The 12,473-nt window shown below is 56.9% G+C and overlaps 1 protein-coding gene across 3 annotated transcripts in view; it reads left to right on the forward strand.

Annotated features, from left to right (window-relative positions):
• DENND6B (DENN domain containing 6B) overlaps positions 1-12,473 on the forward strand; it is a 119,356-nt gene that overhangs the window by 36,963 nt on the left and 69,920 nt on the right. For 2 of the 3 annotated variants that reach the window (XM_075599252.1, XM_075599253.1), the window contains exons 5-8: positions 2,524-2,629; positions 4,471-4,550; positions 6,340-6,402; positions 9,957-10,012. In XM_075599252.1, the coding sequence (XP_075455367.1) occupies positions 2,524-2,629; positions 4,471-4,550; positions 6,340-6,402; positions 9,957-10,012 (305 nt within the window). The remainder of the gene's footprint in view (positions 1-2,523; positions 2,630-4,470; positions 4,551-6,339; positions 6,403-9,956; positions 10,013-12,473) is intronic. The other variant, XM_075599254.1, reaches the window with a different exon arrangement.

The following is a 12,473-nucleotide window of genomic DNA, read 5'->3' on the forward strand; positions in this document are numbered from 1 at the left end:
GAGAGGAGTGTGCTGTGTATATAACAGACTGGCACTGCATGGGGGGGGAGAGGAGTGTGCCGGGGCGTGGGTGAGGAGTGTGCCGGGGCGTGGGTGAGGAGTTTGCCGGGGCGTGGACGAGGAGTGTGCCGGGGCATGGACGAGGAGTGTGCCGGGGCGTGGACGAGGAGTGTGCCGGGGTGTGGACGAGGAGTGTGCCGGGGCGTGAACGAAGAGTGTGCCGGGGCGTGGGCGAAGAGTGTGCCGGGGCGTGGGCGAGGAGTGTGCCGGGGCGTGGGCGAGGAGTGTGCCGGGGCGTGGGCGAGGAGTGTGCCGGGGCGTGGGCGAGGAGTGTGCCGGGGCGTGGGCGAGGAGTGTGCCGGGCCGTGGGCGAGGAGTGTGCCGGGGCGTGGGCGAGGAGTGTGCCGGGGCGTGGGTGAGGAGTGTGCCGGGGCGTGAACGAAGAGTGTGCCGGGGCGTGGGCGAGGAGTGTGCCGGGGCGTGGACGAGGAGTGTGCCGGGCCGTGGGCGAGGAGTGTGCCGGGGCGTGGGCGAGGAGTGTGCCGGGGCGTGGGTGAGGAGTATGCAGTGTGTGGGTGAGGAGTGTGCAGTGTGTGGGTGAGGAGTGTGCAGTGTGGGTGAGGAGTATGCAGTGTGTGGGTGAGGAGTATGTAGTGTGTGGGTGAGGAGTATGCAGTGTATGAGTGAGGAGTATGCAATGTGTGGGTGAGGAGTATGTAGTGTGTGGGAGGAGTATGCAGTGTGTGGGTGAGGAGTTTGCAGTGTGCGAGGAGTGTGCAGGGTGTGGGTGAGGGGTGTGCAGGGTGTGGGTGAGGGGTGTGCAGTGTGTGGGTGAGGAGTATGCAGTGTGTGGGTGAGGAGTATGCAGGGTGTGAGTGAGGAGTATGTAGTGTGTGGGTGAGGAGTATGCAGTGTGTGAGTGAGGAGTGTGAAGTGTGTGGGTGAGGAGTGTGCAGTGTGTGGGTGAGGAGTGTGCAGTGTGTGGGTGAGGAGTGTGCAGTATGCGGGTGAGGAGTGTGCAGTGTGCGGGTGAGGAGTGTGCAGTGTGTGGGTGAGGAGTGTGCAGTGTGTGGGTGAGGAGTATGCAGGGTGTGGGTGAGGAGTGTGCAGTGTGCGGGTGAGGAGTGTGCATTGTGTGGGTGAGGAGTATGCAGGGTGTGGGTGAGGAGTATGCAGTGTGTGGGTGAGGAGTGTGCAGTGTGCGGGTGAGGAGTGTGCAGGGTGTTGGTGAGGAGTGTGCAGTGTGCGGGTGAGGAGTGTGCAGGGTGAGGAGTGTGCAGGGTGTGGGTGAGGAGTATGCAGGGTGTTGGTGAGGAGTGTGTAGTGTGTGGGTGAGGAGTATGCAGGGTGTGGGTGAGGAGTATGCAGGGTGTGGGTGAGGAGTGTGCAGGGTGTGGGTGAGGAGTGTGCAGTGTGCGGGTGAGGAGTGTGCAGGGTGAGGAGTGTGCAGGGTGTGGGTGAGGAGTGTGCAGGGTGTGGGTGAGGAGTGTGCAGGGTGTGGGTGAGGAGTGTGCAGGGTGTGGGTGAGGAGTGTGCAGGGTGTGGGTGAGGAGTGTGCAGGGTGTGGGTGAGGAGTGTGCAGGGTGTGGGTGAGGAGTGTGCAGGGTGTGGGTGAGGAGTGTGCAGTGTGTGAGTGAGGAGTGTGCAGGGTGTGGGTGAGGAGTGTGCAGGGTGTGGGTGAGGAGTGTGTAGGGTGTGGGTGAGGAGTAGGCAGTGTGCGGGTGAGGAGTGTGCTGTGCGTGTGAGGAGTATGCAGGGTGTTGGTGAGGAGTGTGTAGTGTGTGTGTGAGGAGTATGCAGGGTGTGGGTGAGGAGTATGCAGGGTGTGGGTGAGGAGTATGCAGTGTGGGTGAGGAGTGTGCGGGTGAGGAGTGTGCAGGGCGCGGGTGAGGAGTGTGCAGGGCGTGGGTGAGGAGTGTGCAGGGCGTGGGTGAGGAGTGTGCAGTGTGCGGGTGAGGAGTGTGCAGTGTGCAGGTGAGGAGTGTGCTGTGCGTGTGAGGAGTATGCAGTGTGCATGTGAGGAGTATGCAGGGTGTTGGTGAGGAGTGTGTAGTGTGTGGGTGAGGAGTGTGCCGGGGCGTGGGTGAGGAGTGTGCCGAGGCGTGGGTGAGAAGTGTGCCAGGGCGTGGGTGAGGAGTGTGCCGGGGCGTGGGTGAGGAGTATGCAGTGTGTGGGTGAGGAGTGTGCGCGTGAGGAGTGTGGAGTGAGGAGTGCGCCGGGGCGTGGGTGAGGAGTGCGCTGGGGCGTGGGTGAGGAGTGTGCCGGGCGTGGGTGAGGAGTGTGCCGGGTGTGGGTGAGGAGTGTGCCGGGGCGTGGGTGAGGAGTGTGCCGGGGCGTGGGAGAGGAGTGTGCCGGGCGTGGGTGAGGAGTGTGCCGGGGTGTGGGTGAGGAGTGTGCCGGGGCGTGGGAGAGGAGTGTGCCGGGGCGTGGGAGAGGAGTGTGCCGGGCGTGGGTGAGGAGTGTGCCGGGGCGTGGGTGAGGAGTGTGCGCCGTGCGTCACTTGATGTATCTCCTCCCTTGCAGTCCTTGGTCCTCCTCTCCCGCCTGCCTTACACCAACCTGTTCCACAAACTCCTGCAGCTCATCGCACCCGAATACTTTAACAAGCTGGAGCCCTGTCTGGAGGCCGGTGAGAGGGAGGGGGCCGCGCGCGTGGGAGAGAGGGAGGGGAACATGTGTCAGAGAGGGAGGGGAACGCGCCTGTCGGAGAGAGGGAGGGGGCTTCTCCAGTGATTTAACGAGCTTGATCACAGAGTTGGTCACATTCGGGACAGTTGTCAGCTCAGAGTCCCGGCAGGGGGCAGGTTCAGACTTGATCCCTAAGGTTGGGAGAGAGTCCCGGCAGGGGGCAGGTTCAGACTTGATCCCTGAGGTTGGGAGAGAGTCCCCGCAGGCGGCAGGTACAGACTTGGCCCCTGAGATTGGGAGAGAGTCCCGGCAGAGAGCAGATTCAGACTTGATCCCTGAGGTTGGGAGAGAGTCCCGGCAGGGGGCAGATACAGACTTGATCCCTGAGGTTGGGAGAGAGTCCCGGCAGGGAGCAGGTACAGACTTGGCCCCTGAGGTTGGGAGAGAGTCCCGGCAGGGGGCAGATACAGACATGATCCCTGAGGTTGGGAGAGGGTCCCGGCAGGGGGCAGATACAGACTTGATCCCTGAGGTTAGGAGAGAGTCCCGGCAGGGGGCAGATACAGACTTGATCCCTGAGGTTGGGAGAGAGTCCCGGCAGGGGGCAGATACAGACTTGATCCCTGAGGTTGGGAGAGAGTCCCGGCAGGGGGCAGATACAGACTTGATCCCTGAGGTTGGGAGAGAGTCCCGGCAGGGGGCAGATTCAGACTTGATCCCTGAGGTTGGGAGAGAGTCCCGGCAGGGGGCAGATACAGACTTGATCCCTGAGGTTGGGAGAGAGTCCCGGCAGGGGGCAGATTCAGACTTGATCCCTGAGGTTGGGAGAGAGTCCCGGCAGGGGGCAGATACAGACTTGATCCCTGAGGTTGGGAGAGGGTCCCGGCAGGGGGCAGATTCAGACTTGATCCCTGAGGTTGGGAGAGAATCCCGGCAGGGGGCAGATTCAGACTTGATCCCTGAGGTTGGGAGAGAGTCCCGGCAGGGGGCAGATACAGACTTGATCCCTGAGGTTGGGAGAGAGTCCCGGCAGGGGGCAGGTACAGACTTGATCCCTGAGGTTGGGAGAGAGTCCCGGCAGGGGGCAGATACAGACTTGATCCCTGAGGTTGGGAGAGGGTCCCGGCAGGGGGCAGATACAGACTTGATCCCTGAGGTTGGGAGAGGGTCCCGGCAGGGGGCAGATTCAGACTTGATCCCTGAGGTTGGGAGAGGGTCCCGGCAGGGGGCAGATACAGACTTGATCCCTGAGGTTGGGAGAGGGTCCCGGCAGGGGGCAGATTCAGACTTGATCCCTGAGGTTGGGAGAGAGTCCCGGCAGGGGGCAGATTCAGACTTGATCCCTGAGGTTGGGAGAGAGTCCCGGCAGAGGGCAGATTCAGACTTGATCCCTGAGGTTGGGAGAGAGTCCTGGCAGAGTGCTGTTTATTCCTCTGGTGTTGTGCCATTAATATTGCTCTCATTATGAGCTTGTTAAGGGATCCGGCCTTAACGAGATAAGAATGCTGCAGGGATTTTACAATAAATAAATCATCGATATCTCGGCAGCTGAAACCTGTCAGGATCTCACAGGCTGTGAATAGGGTGAAAAGGGAAGAGGTTAGACCATTAGTACAACAATATGTTGCTGGTTTATCAATAGGGAATGTGGGAGGCTGGAAGTGTGTGTGACAATTCGCATCAGTACTGTATGTGTCAAAATGTCTCTTTCTCACCCCAAATAATCAGTGGCATGTGAATCTGCCCTCACTTTACTTGTTGAGTTTGGTTTGTCGGCATGTCATGTGCATGAATGTTAGTGTGCCAGTCCCTGACCCCTCCTCTGTCCTGACTCTTCCCCAGTTTGTAATCAGATTGACCGCTGGCCGCCCCCTCACCCTGGACTCACGCTCTCCCTCCCCATCATGGGACTTGTACTGCAGGTACGGGGCTGGGCATGTATGTATATGGAAGGATGGGGCATGCCTTTAAGGGATTCATTACCACGACAAATGTGGGAAATATAATTATGGAAAGTGCATTACGATGAGTGTATGTCACGGGAGAACAGTACTTTTACACCGAAACCACCGGTATCACCGGCACCAGACAGGACAAAGTTGTTGAATAAAATGGGGTTTATTCTGGCAGCCAGCAGACAAAACAAAGATGCACAAAACACGATACAATACCAACTGGGGGCCTAGGGAGCAGACTCTAGCCTCGCTAGGTGCAGGGGCCTGGGGAAGAGTCTCTAGCCTCGCTAAGTGCAGGGGCCTGGGGAGGAGACTCTAGTCTCGCTTGGTGCAGGGGCCTGGGGAGTAGTCTCTAGCCTCGCTGGGTGCAGGGGCCTGGGGAGGAGACTCTAGCCTTGTTAGGTGCAGGGACCTGGGGAGGAGACTCTAGCCTCGCTAGGTGCAGGGGCCTGGGGAGGAGACTCTAGCCTCGTTAGGTGCAGGGGCCTGGGGAGGAGACTCTAGCCTCGCTAGGTGCAGGGGCCTGGGGAGGAGTCTCTAGCCTCGCTAGGTGCAGGGGCCTGGGGAGGAGACTCTAGTCTCGCTAGGTGCAGGGGCCTGGGGAGTAGTCTCTAGCCTCGCTGGGTGCAGGGGCCTGGGGAGGAGACTCTAGCCTCGTTAGGTGCAGGGACCTGGGGAGGAGACTCTAGCCTCGCTAGGTGCAGGGGCCTGGGGAGGAGACTCTAGCCTCGTTAGGTGCAGGGGCCTGGGGAGGAGACTCTAGCCTCGGTAGGTGTAGGGGCCTGGGGAGGAGTCTCTAGCCTCGCTAGGTGCAGGGGCCTGGGGAGGAGACTCTAGTCTCGCTAGGTGCAGGGGCCTGGGGAGTAGTCTCTAGCCTCGCTGGGTGCAGGGGCCTGGGGAGGAGACTCTAGCCTCGTTAGGTGCAGGGGCCTGGGGAGGAGACTCTAGCCTCGCTAGGTGCAGGGGCCTGGGGAGGAGACTCTAGTCTCGCTAGGTGCAGGGGCCTGGGGAGTAGTCTCTAGCCTCGCTGGGTGCAGGGGCCTGGGGAGGAGACTCTAGCCTCGCTAGGTGCAGGGGCCTGGGGAGGAGACTCTAGTCTCGCTAGGTGCAGGGGCCTGGGGAGGAGTCTCTAGCCTCGCCAGGTGCAGGGGCCTGGGGAGGAGACTCTAGTCTCGCTAGGTGCAGGGGCCTGGGGAGTAGTCTCTAGCCTCGCTGGGTGCAGGGGCCTGGGGAGGAGACTCTAGCCTCGTTAGGTGCAGGGGCCTGGGGAGGAGACTCTAGCCTCGCTAGGTGCAGGGGCCTGGGGAGGAGACTCTAGCCTCGTTAGGTGCAGGGGCCTGGGGAGGAGACTCTAGCCTCGTTAGGTGCAGGGGCCTGGGGAGGAGACTCTAGCCTCGCTAGGTGCAGGGGCCTGGGGAGGAGACTCTAGCCTCGCTAGGTGCAAGGGCTGCTTCAAGAAGGCTTGTCCTGTCCGCTTCTCGTCCAGGATATCAGAGGGCTGATCACACAGCTGAGCCTCTGAGATATCTCTCCAGCTGGTCACTGTCAAGATTCAAACTCCTTCTCAGAATGTCTCTCAGTCTCTCAGATAGTTAGAAAGGGATAAGGAGCGGCTCAGTGAGTAAAGATACTGGCGGGCACTGAGATTGAAGCAGGGGAGCCTGGGGTGTAGAGGGTGTGTGCATTACGCAGTGTAACGGGTATAAATGGTGTGTAATATGCAATATGCAGTATGTCTGTGCCTGTGTATACCTAGGTCAGGATTCCAAGCCGCTCAAATCTAACAGAGGGAAATGCCATAGAGGATCCACATCAAGAGGTGAGTCTGACACTGCACCTCTAGGACCCAGCTGCTACTCATCACACTGTAACCCGGGCAACTTGTGTCAAAGCAGAGTGCGTTTCAGTGCGCAGCGTGCGTCACTGGGCAGCGTTAATCAGCGTGCAGCGTGCATCACTGGGCAGTATGTGTCAGCATGCTGCGTACGTCAGCGTAAAGCTTGGATCAGCGTGCAGCGTGCAGCGTGTACCAGTGTGCAGTGAGTGTCACCGGGGCAGCGTGTGTGTAAGAGACGTGTTCAGAGGTACGCAATGGAGACCGTTTAAAGTGAAACTAAAATTAGGCTTTATTAACACAGCAGAACATTTAAAATAAGCCAAAGAAAAACCTGCTCCGTTTTGGAGAATATCTACACATGTAGTCCAGCTCTCTCTAACTGGGTGCTTAGCTAAGCTAATTACCAGCCCAAATATATAAACAGATATACAACAGTCCCATAAGAAAGTCTCATCTGTCTCTTGTAGCTGTAGGGGAAGCCTCTCTGCTCTCCTGGGTCAGCACCCTTGTGTGCTAAGGCAATGTCTGTCCAGGTATAGAGAGGTCTCCTCCCCTTTGTCTTGCCGTCAGCCTGCAGTCTCCTTGCAGCTCAAGATATCTGTCCTCTGGTCAGTCCAGTGTCCACTAAGGAAATCCTCTGGTCTGTCTTTCCTAGGTCAGCTCCAATAATGAGCTCAGGAATCCCCCTTCCTGTCTCAGAACATGCTATTTCTGAGAGAGCTCTTATCAGCCAGGTGGAGTTGGTTGATTACACACCAGCAATTAACCAGCACACTGCTGGATTAGAGGCAAGTTGCTTTAACAGAGATAAGTCCCTGTTACAGTGTGTCACCGGGCAGCGTGTGTCACCGTGCAGTGTGTATCAGCATGCAGCGTATGTCACCGGGCGTGTATCAGCATGCAGCGTGTGTCACCGGGCAGTGTGTGTCTGTCACGGTAACTTGTGATAGGTTATAATATACACCAAATATCTGGGTTGAATTTAACACAACTTAGATATAATAAATATAGTTTATTCCTTAAAGAAGGAGAACACACAAGATGATACAAATAACAGACAAGAAATAGCACTTACTTAGGGGTTGGACAATTAAGCAATCAGGTACAGGATTGGCAATTCATTCAGCAATACAGGCTCAGATGAAGATATCACGAAAGACATTGGGTATAGGGCTTACACTCGTTTATATGGAGTTTCAGCCCTATTCCCTAACATTGGGCGCCTAAAAGTCTACCAGACTTGTATCTGGTCAGGAAACCCTTTTGTCTGTAAGTGTGAATTATGGCACTTGCAGACCACTCAGGCTCTGTGTTTCTCCACCCTATTGTACACAATCAGAGTGGTCAAGTCTTTGATCAGGAGGGCTGTTGTAGACAAAGTGTCGCCCTCCTGAATATTAACATAAAGCAGAGCCAGTAACTTTCCCGGGCTTTTATACCAGCCTTTCAAAACAGTATATTCTTTAATATCTACACATATTAAAATAATCCGTTCTGTGGGTCTGAGCAGGCTGAAATTTGCCAGGTCCTCATGCCGGAGGACCCTTGCCATAGTGGCCAAATATCAGCCTTCCACGACTCCCAGAACCGGAGATACAAAAAACAAGTTAAAATCCCCTATTAACTTTAATGCAGGATTCTCCGCTATAAGCTCAAAGAAATCTCTGCGTTTCACTCTCCCATTGAAATCAATGGGCTCCGCCACTATAGGCTTTCAATGGAGCAACTCCGCCATTGAAGTCAATGGGAAAACCACAATTTTTACATTTGCCCATACTCCGTCTGGTTGATCGTAGAGGGCTGGAAATGGCCATGCAGTCATGCCGGAGCAGTGACTACATGCGACCAAAATCCCAGCCCTCTGGTACTCACAGAACCGGAGATATAGGTTTATACTTTATACCATTTCGGACTTAGCCGTTTCAAAGCCACGCGGCTTTCCTCCATTAGAATCAATATGGCCGGCACCTCCATAGGATTCAATGGGACCTCAGCTACCATTAGAGTCAGTGGCGCGACCCTGGTGGCGAGCGCGACCCTTTACGGGGGTCCTTAATTCTCGGAGCCGGTGGTGGTCGAGTGTGTGGGTTCCTAGGGTCTAGGGGCAAAAAGAATTTTATTCCTGGGTGCCCTAGAACCTAAGTTTCCCACGCCAATTGTATTTGAATTTGAACTACTGTGATCAAAAGCTCTTTTTTAGATGTTGTATCCGCTTCTGCGGTCTGCGGTTTGGATGGCTGCCAACCCGTTCCTGGAGGTCGGCATCGAGGAATCCCCATTGAAATGAATGCCTCCATTGACTTGCAATGGGGAACCGCCGCTCCTCCTCTCGGGCGCCACTTGCAGGTCTTCTCTGAGAATGGGCCCAAATCGCTGGAATCCCCATAGGATTGTATGGAGCTGCCATGGCGGCCTATGGGGAACTGCAAAATGGAGCCTGCAAAGGCTGGATAATTGAACAAAGGGCTATAATAATTTCCTAACTATTAACCCTTCTCCTCCCGAACGGATCCCAGTGTGAGTGTTGGTGCAGACACTGGAATGGGGGAAATACATTGTTACAGGGGAATGCACATTTGGGTGCTGAAGCAGGGTAAAAACACATTACTGGACCGCAGTCCAGTTAACCCCTTGCCTCCCAAGTGAGGTCAGGGGGTGGCCATATGGGGTGCAACCCTTTAATACCGGGCCAAGCCCCCTCTCCCAAGACAGTGTCACCGGGCAGCGTGTGTCACCGGGCAGCGTGTGTCACCGGGCAGCGTGTGTCACCGGGCTGCGTCTGTGACCGGGCAGCGTGTGTCACCGGGCAGCGTCTGTCACCGGGCAGCGTCTGTCACCGGGCAGCGTCTGTCACTGGGCAGCATCTGTCACCGGGCAGCGTGTGTCACCGGGCAGCGTGTGTCACCGGGCAGCGTGTGTCACTGGGCAGTGTGTCACCGGGCAGCGTGTGTCACTGGGCAGTGTGTCACCGGGCAGCGTGTGTCACTGGGCAGTGTGTCACCGGGCAGCGTTTGTCACCGGGCAGAAGCGGGCAGCATGTGTCACTGGGCAACGTGCGTCACCGGGCAACGTGCGTCACCGGGCAGTGTGCGTCACCGGGCAGCGTGCGTCACCGGGCAGCGTGTGTCACCGGGCAGCGTGTGTCACCGGGCAGCGTATGTCACCGGGCAGCGTGCGTCACCGGGCAGCGTGCATCACCGGGCAGCGTGCGTCACCGGGCAGTGTGCGTCACCGGGCAGCGTGCGTCACGGGGCAGCGTGCGTCACCGGGCAGCGTGTGTCACCGGGCAGCGTGTGTCACCGGGCAGCGTGTGTCACTGGGCAGCGTGTGTCACCGGGCAGCGTGTGTCACCGGGCAGCGTGTATCACCGGGCAGCGTGCGTCACCGGGCAGCGTGTATCACCGGGCAGCGTGTGTCACCGGGCAGCGTGTGTCACCGGGCAGCGTGTATCACCGGGCAGCGTGTGTCACCGGGCAGCGTGTATAACTGGGCAGCGGGTAACCCGGGCAGTAACAGTGTCTCCATGTTGCATGTAGGACCCGCTGGATCACCCCTGGCACATCACTGGCATCCATGAGCTGGATCTTTTCAGGTGAGGAGGGCACTGGGAGCAGGAGATGGGGAGGACCTGGATATACAGTATAGGGTGTGTTTCTATCTGGGGTTATGTGGGGTGTATGTGTAAGGATATCTGGGGGGGTGTATGTGTAAGGATATCTGGGGGGAGTGTATGTGGGGTTATGTGAGTGTATATGTGTATTTTCCTGGCATAGGAGACCACACCCTAGTTCCAGGTCTGCTAGGGTGTTCAAATCAACTCCTGATTTGAAGTTAATGTTTACAAGGCAGTCAGCAGACTCCCTGACAGTCCCCCCACCAGCCTTTAAGGAAGCAGGCTGAGAAGCCTGCCAGGAGGATTGCCTGGGACCTGCTGGGACTCACACCCAGCACCAGAACCAAAGTTCACCAGCCTGCTAAAGAAGCAGCATGTGGAAAACCGAATATGAGCTCTAGGAAATACAGACCATAGGATCAAAGATCTTGAAGTTGTAAATGAATCAAAATGGAGCATAGATCGAGTTGAGAGGGTATATATATATAAATAGATATATAGGAGGGTAGGAGTTAGAACACTCAGCTGAGGTTTTAGATGAATTCCTCAGTGAAATTCCCATAATGTATAACATCCCAGTGTCTCCGGTGTGCCCGGTGTGCCCGGTATGCCCGGTGTGCCCGGTATGCCCGGTATGCCCGGTGTGGAGTAACAGCTTGCTCACGCTCACTCACCGTCCTGCTCCTGCAGCGGATGGAACTCCTATGCGGATCCGCTGCCTGTAAGTCCTCAGTAACCCCCGAGTGCGTCTCTTCCATGGTAAGTGGCAGGAAAATAGTAGATATATCGATGGAGCTGCAGTCTCACCTATATAGCTACTATTTTACTGCTAAAGAAGCAGGCCTGCACTGCCTGCAAGGTAGCAGATTCCCAGAAGTATTCCCTGGGACTCACACCTCTTGTGGTTATCAGAGGGGCGTATGTCTAATGGTATCTGGTGGTGGGGGGAGAGGGGGTATGTCTAATGGTATCTGGTGGTGGGGGGAGAGGGGCGTATGTCTAATGGTATCTGGTGGTGGGGGGAGAGGGGTGTATGTCTAATGGTATCTGGTGTTGGGGGGAGAGGGCGTATGTCTAATGTTATCTGGTGGTGGGGGGAGAGGGGCGTATGTCTAATGGTATCTGGTGGTGGGGGGAGAGGGGCGTATGTCTAATGGTATCTGGTGGTGGGGGGAGAGGGGCGTATGTCTAATGGTATCTGGTGGTGGGGGAGAGGGGCGTATGTCTAATGGTATCTGGTGGTGGGGGGAGAGGGGTGTATGTCTAATGGTATCTGGTGGTGGGGGAGAGGGGTGTATGTCTAATGGTATCTGGTGTTGAGGGGAGAGGGCGTATGTCTAATGGTATCTGGTGGTGGGGGAGAGGGGTGTATGTCTAATGGTATCTGGTGGTGGGGGGAGAGGGACGTATGTCTAATGGTATCTGGTGGTGGGGGAGAGGGGTGTATGTCTAATGGTATCTGGTGTTGGGGGGAGAGGGCGTATGTCTAATGGTATCTGGTGGTGGGGGGAGAGGGGCGTATGTCTAATGGTATCTGGTGGTGGGGGGAGAGGGGTGTATGTCTAATGGTATCTGGTGGTGGGGGGAGAGGGGGGTATCTCTAATGGTATCTGGTGGTGGGGGGAGAGGGGCGTATGTCTAATGGTATCTGGTGGTGGGGGGAGAGGGGCGTATGTCTAATGGTATCTGGTGGTGGGGGGAGACGGGCGTACTGTATGTCTAATGGTATCTGGTGATGGGGGGAGAGGGGCGTATGTCTAATGGTATCTGGTGGTGGGGGGAGAGGGGTGTATGTCTAATGGTATCTGGTGGTGGGGGGAGAGGGGCGTATGTCTAATGGTATCTGGTGGGGGGGGAGAGGGGCGTATGTCTAATGGTATCTGGTGGTGGGGGGAGAGGGGCGTATGTCTAATGGTATCTGGTGGTGGGGGGAGAGGGGCGTATGTCTAATGGTATCTGGTGGTGGGGGGAGAGGGGCGTATGTCCAATGGTATCTGGTGGTGGGGGGAGAGGGGCGTATGTCTAATGGTATCTGGTGGTGGGGGGAGAGGGGCGTATGTCTAATGGTATCTGGTGGTGGGGGGAGAGGGGCGTATGTCTAATGGTATCTGGTGGTGGGGGGAGAGGGGCGTATGTCTAATGGTATCTGGTGGTGGGGGGAGAGGGGAGTATGTCTAATGGTATCTGGTGATGGGGGGAGAGGGGCGTATGTCTAATGGTATCTGGTGGTGGGGGAGAGGGGTGTATGTCTAATGGTATCTGGTGCTGGGGGGAGAGGGGCGTATGTCTAATGGTATCTGGTGGTGGGGGGAGAGGGGTGTATGTCTAATGGTATCTGGTGGTGGGGGGAGAGGGGCGTATGTCTAATGGTATCTGGTGGTGGGGGGAGAGGGGTGTATGTCTAATGGTATCTGGTGGTGGGGGGAGAGGGGCGTATGTG

This window comes from Ascaphus truei, chromosome 5, assembly GCF_040206685.1.
Source record: "Ascaphus truei isolate aAscTru1 chromosome 5, aAscTru1.hap1, whole genome shotgun sequence".
NCBI lineage: Eukaryota > Metazoa > Chordata > Amphibia > Anura > Ascaphidae > Ascaphus > Ascaphus truei.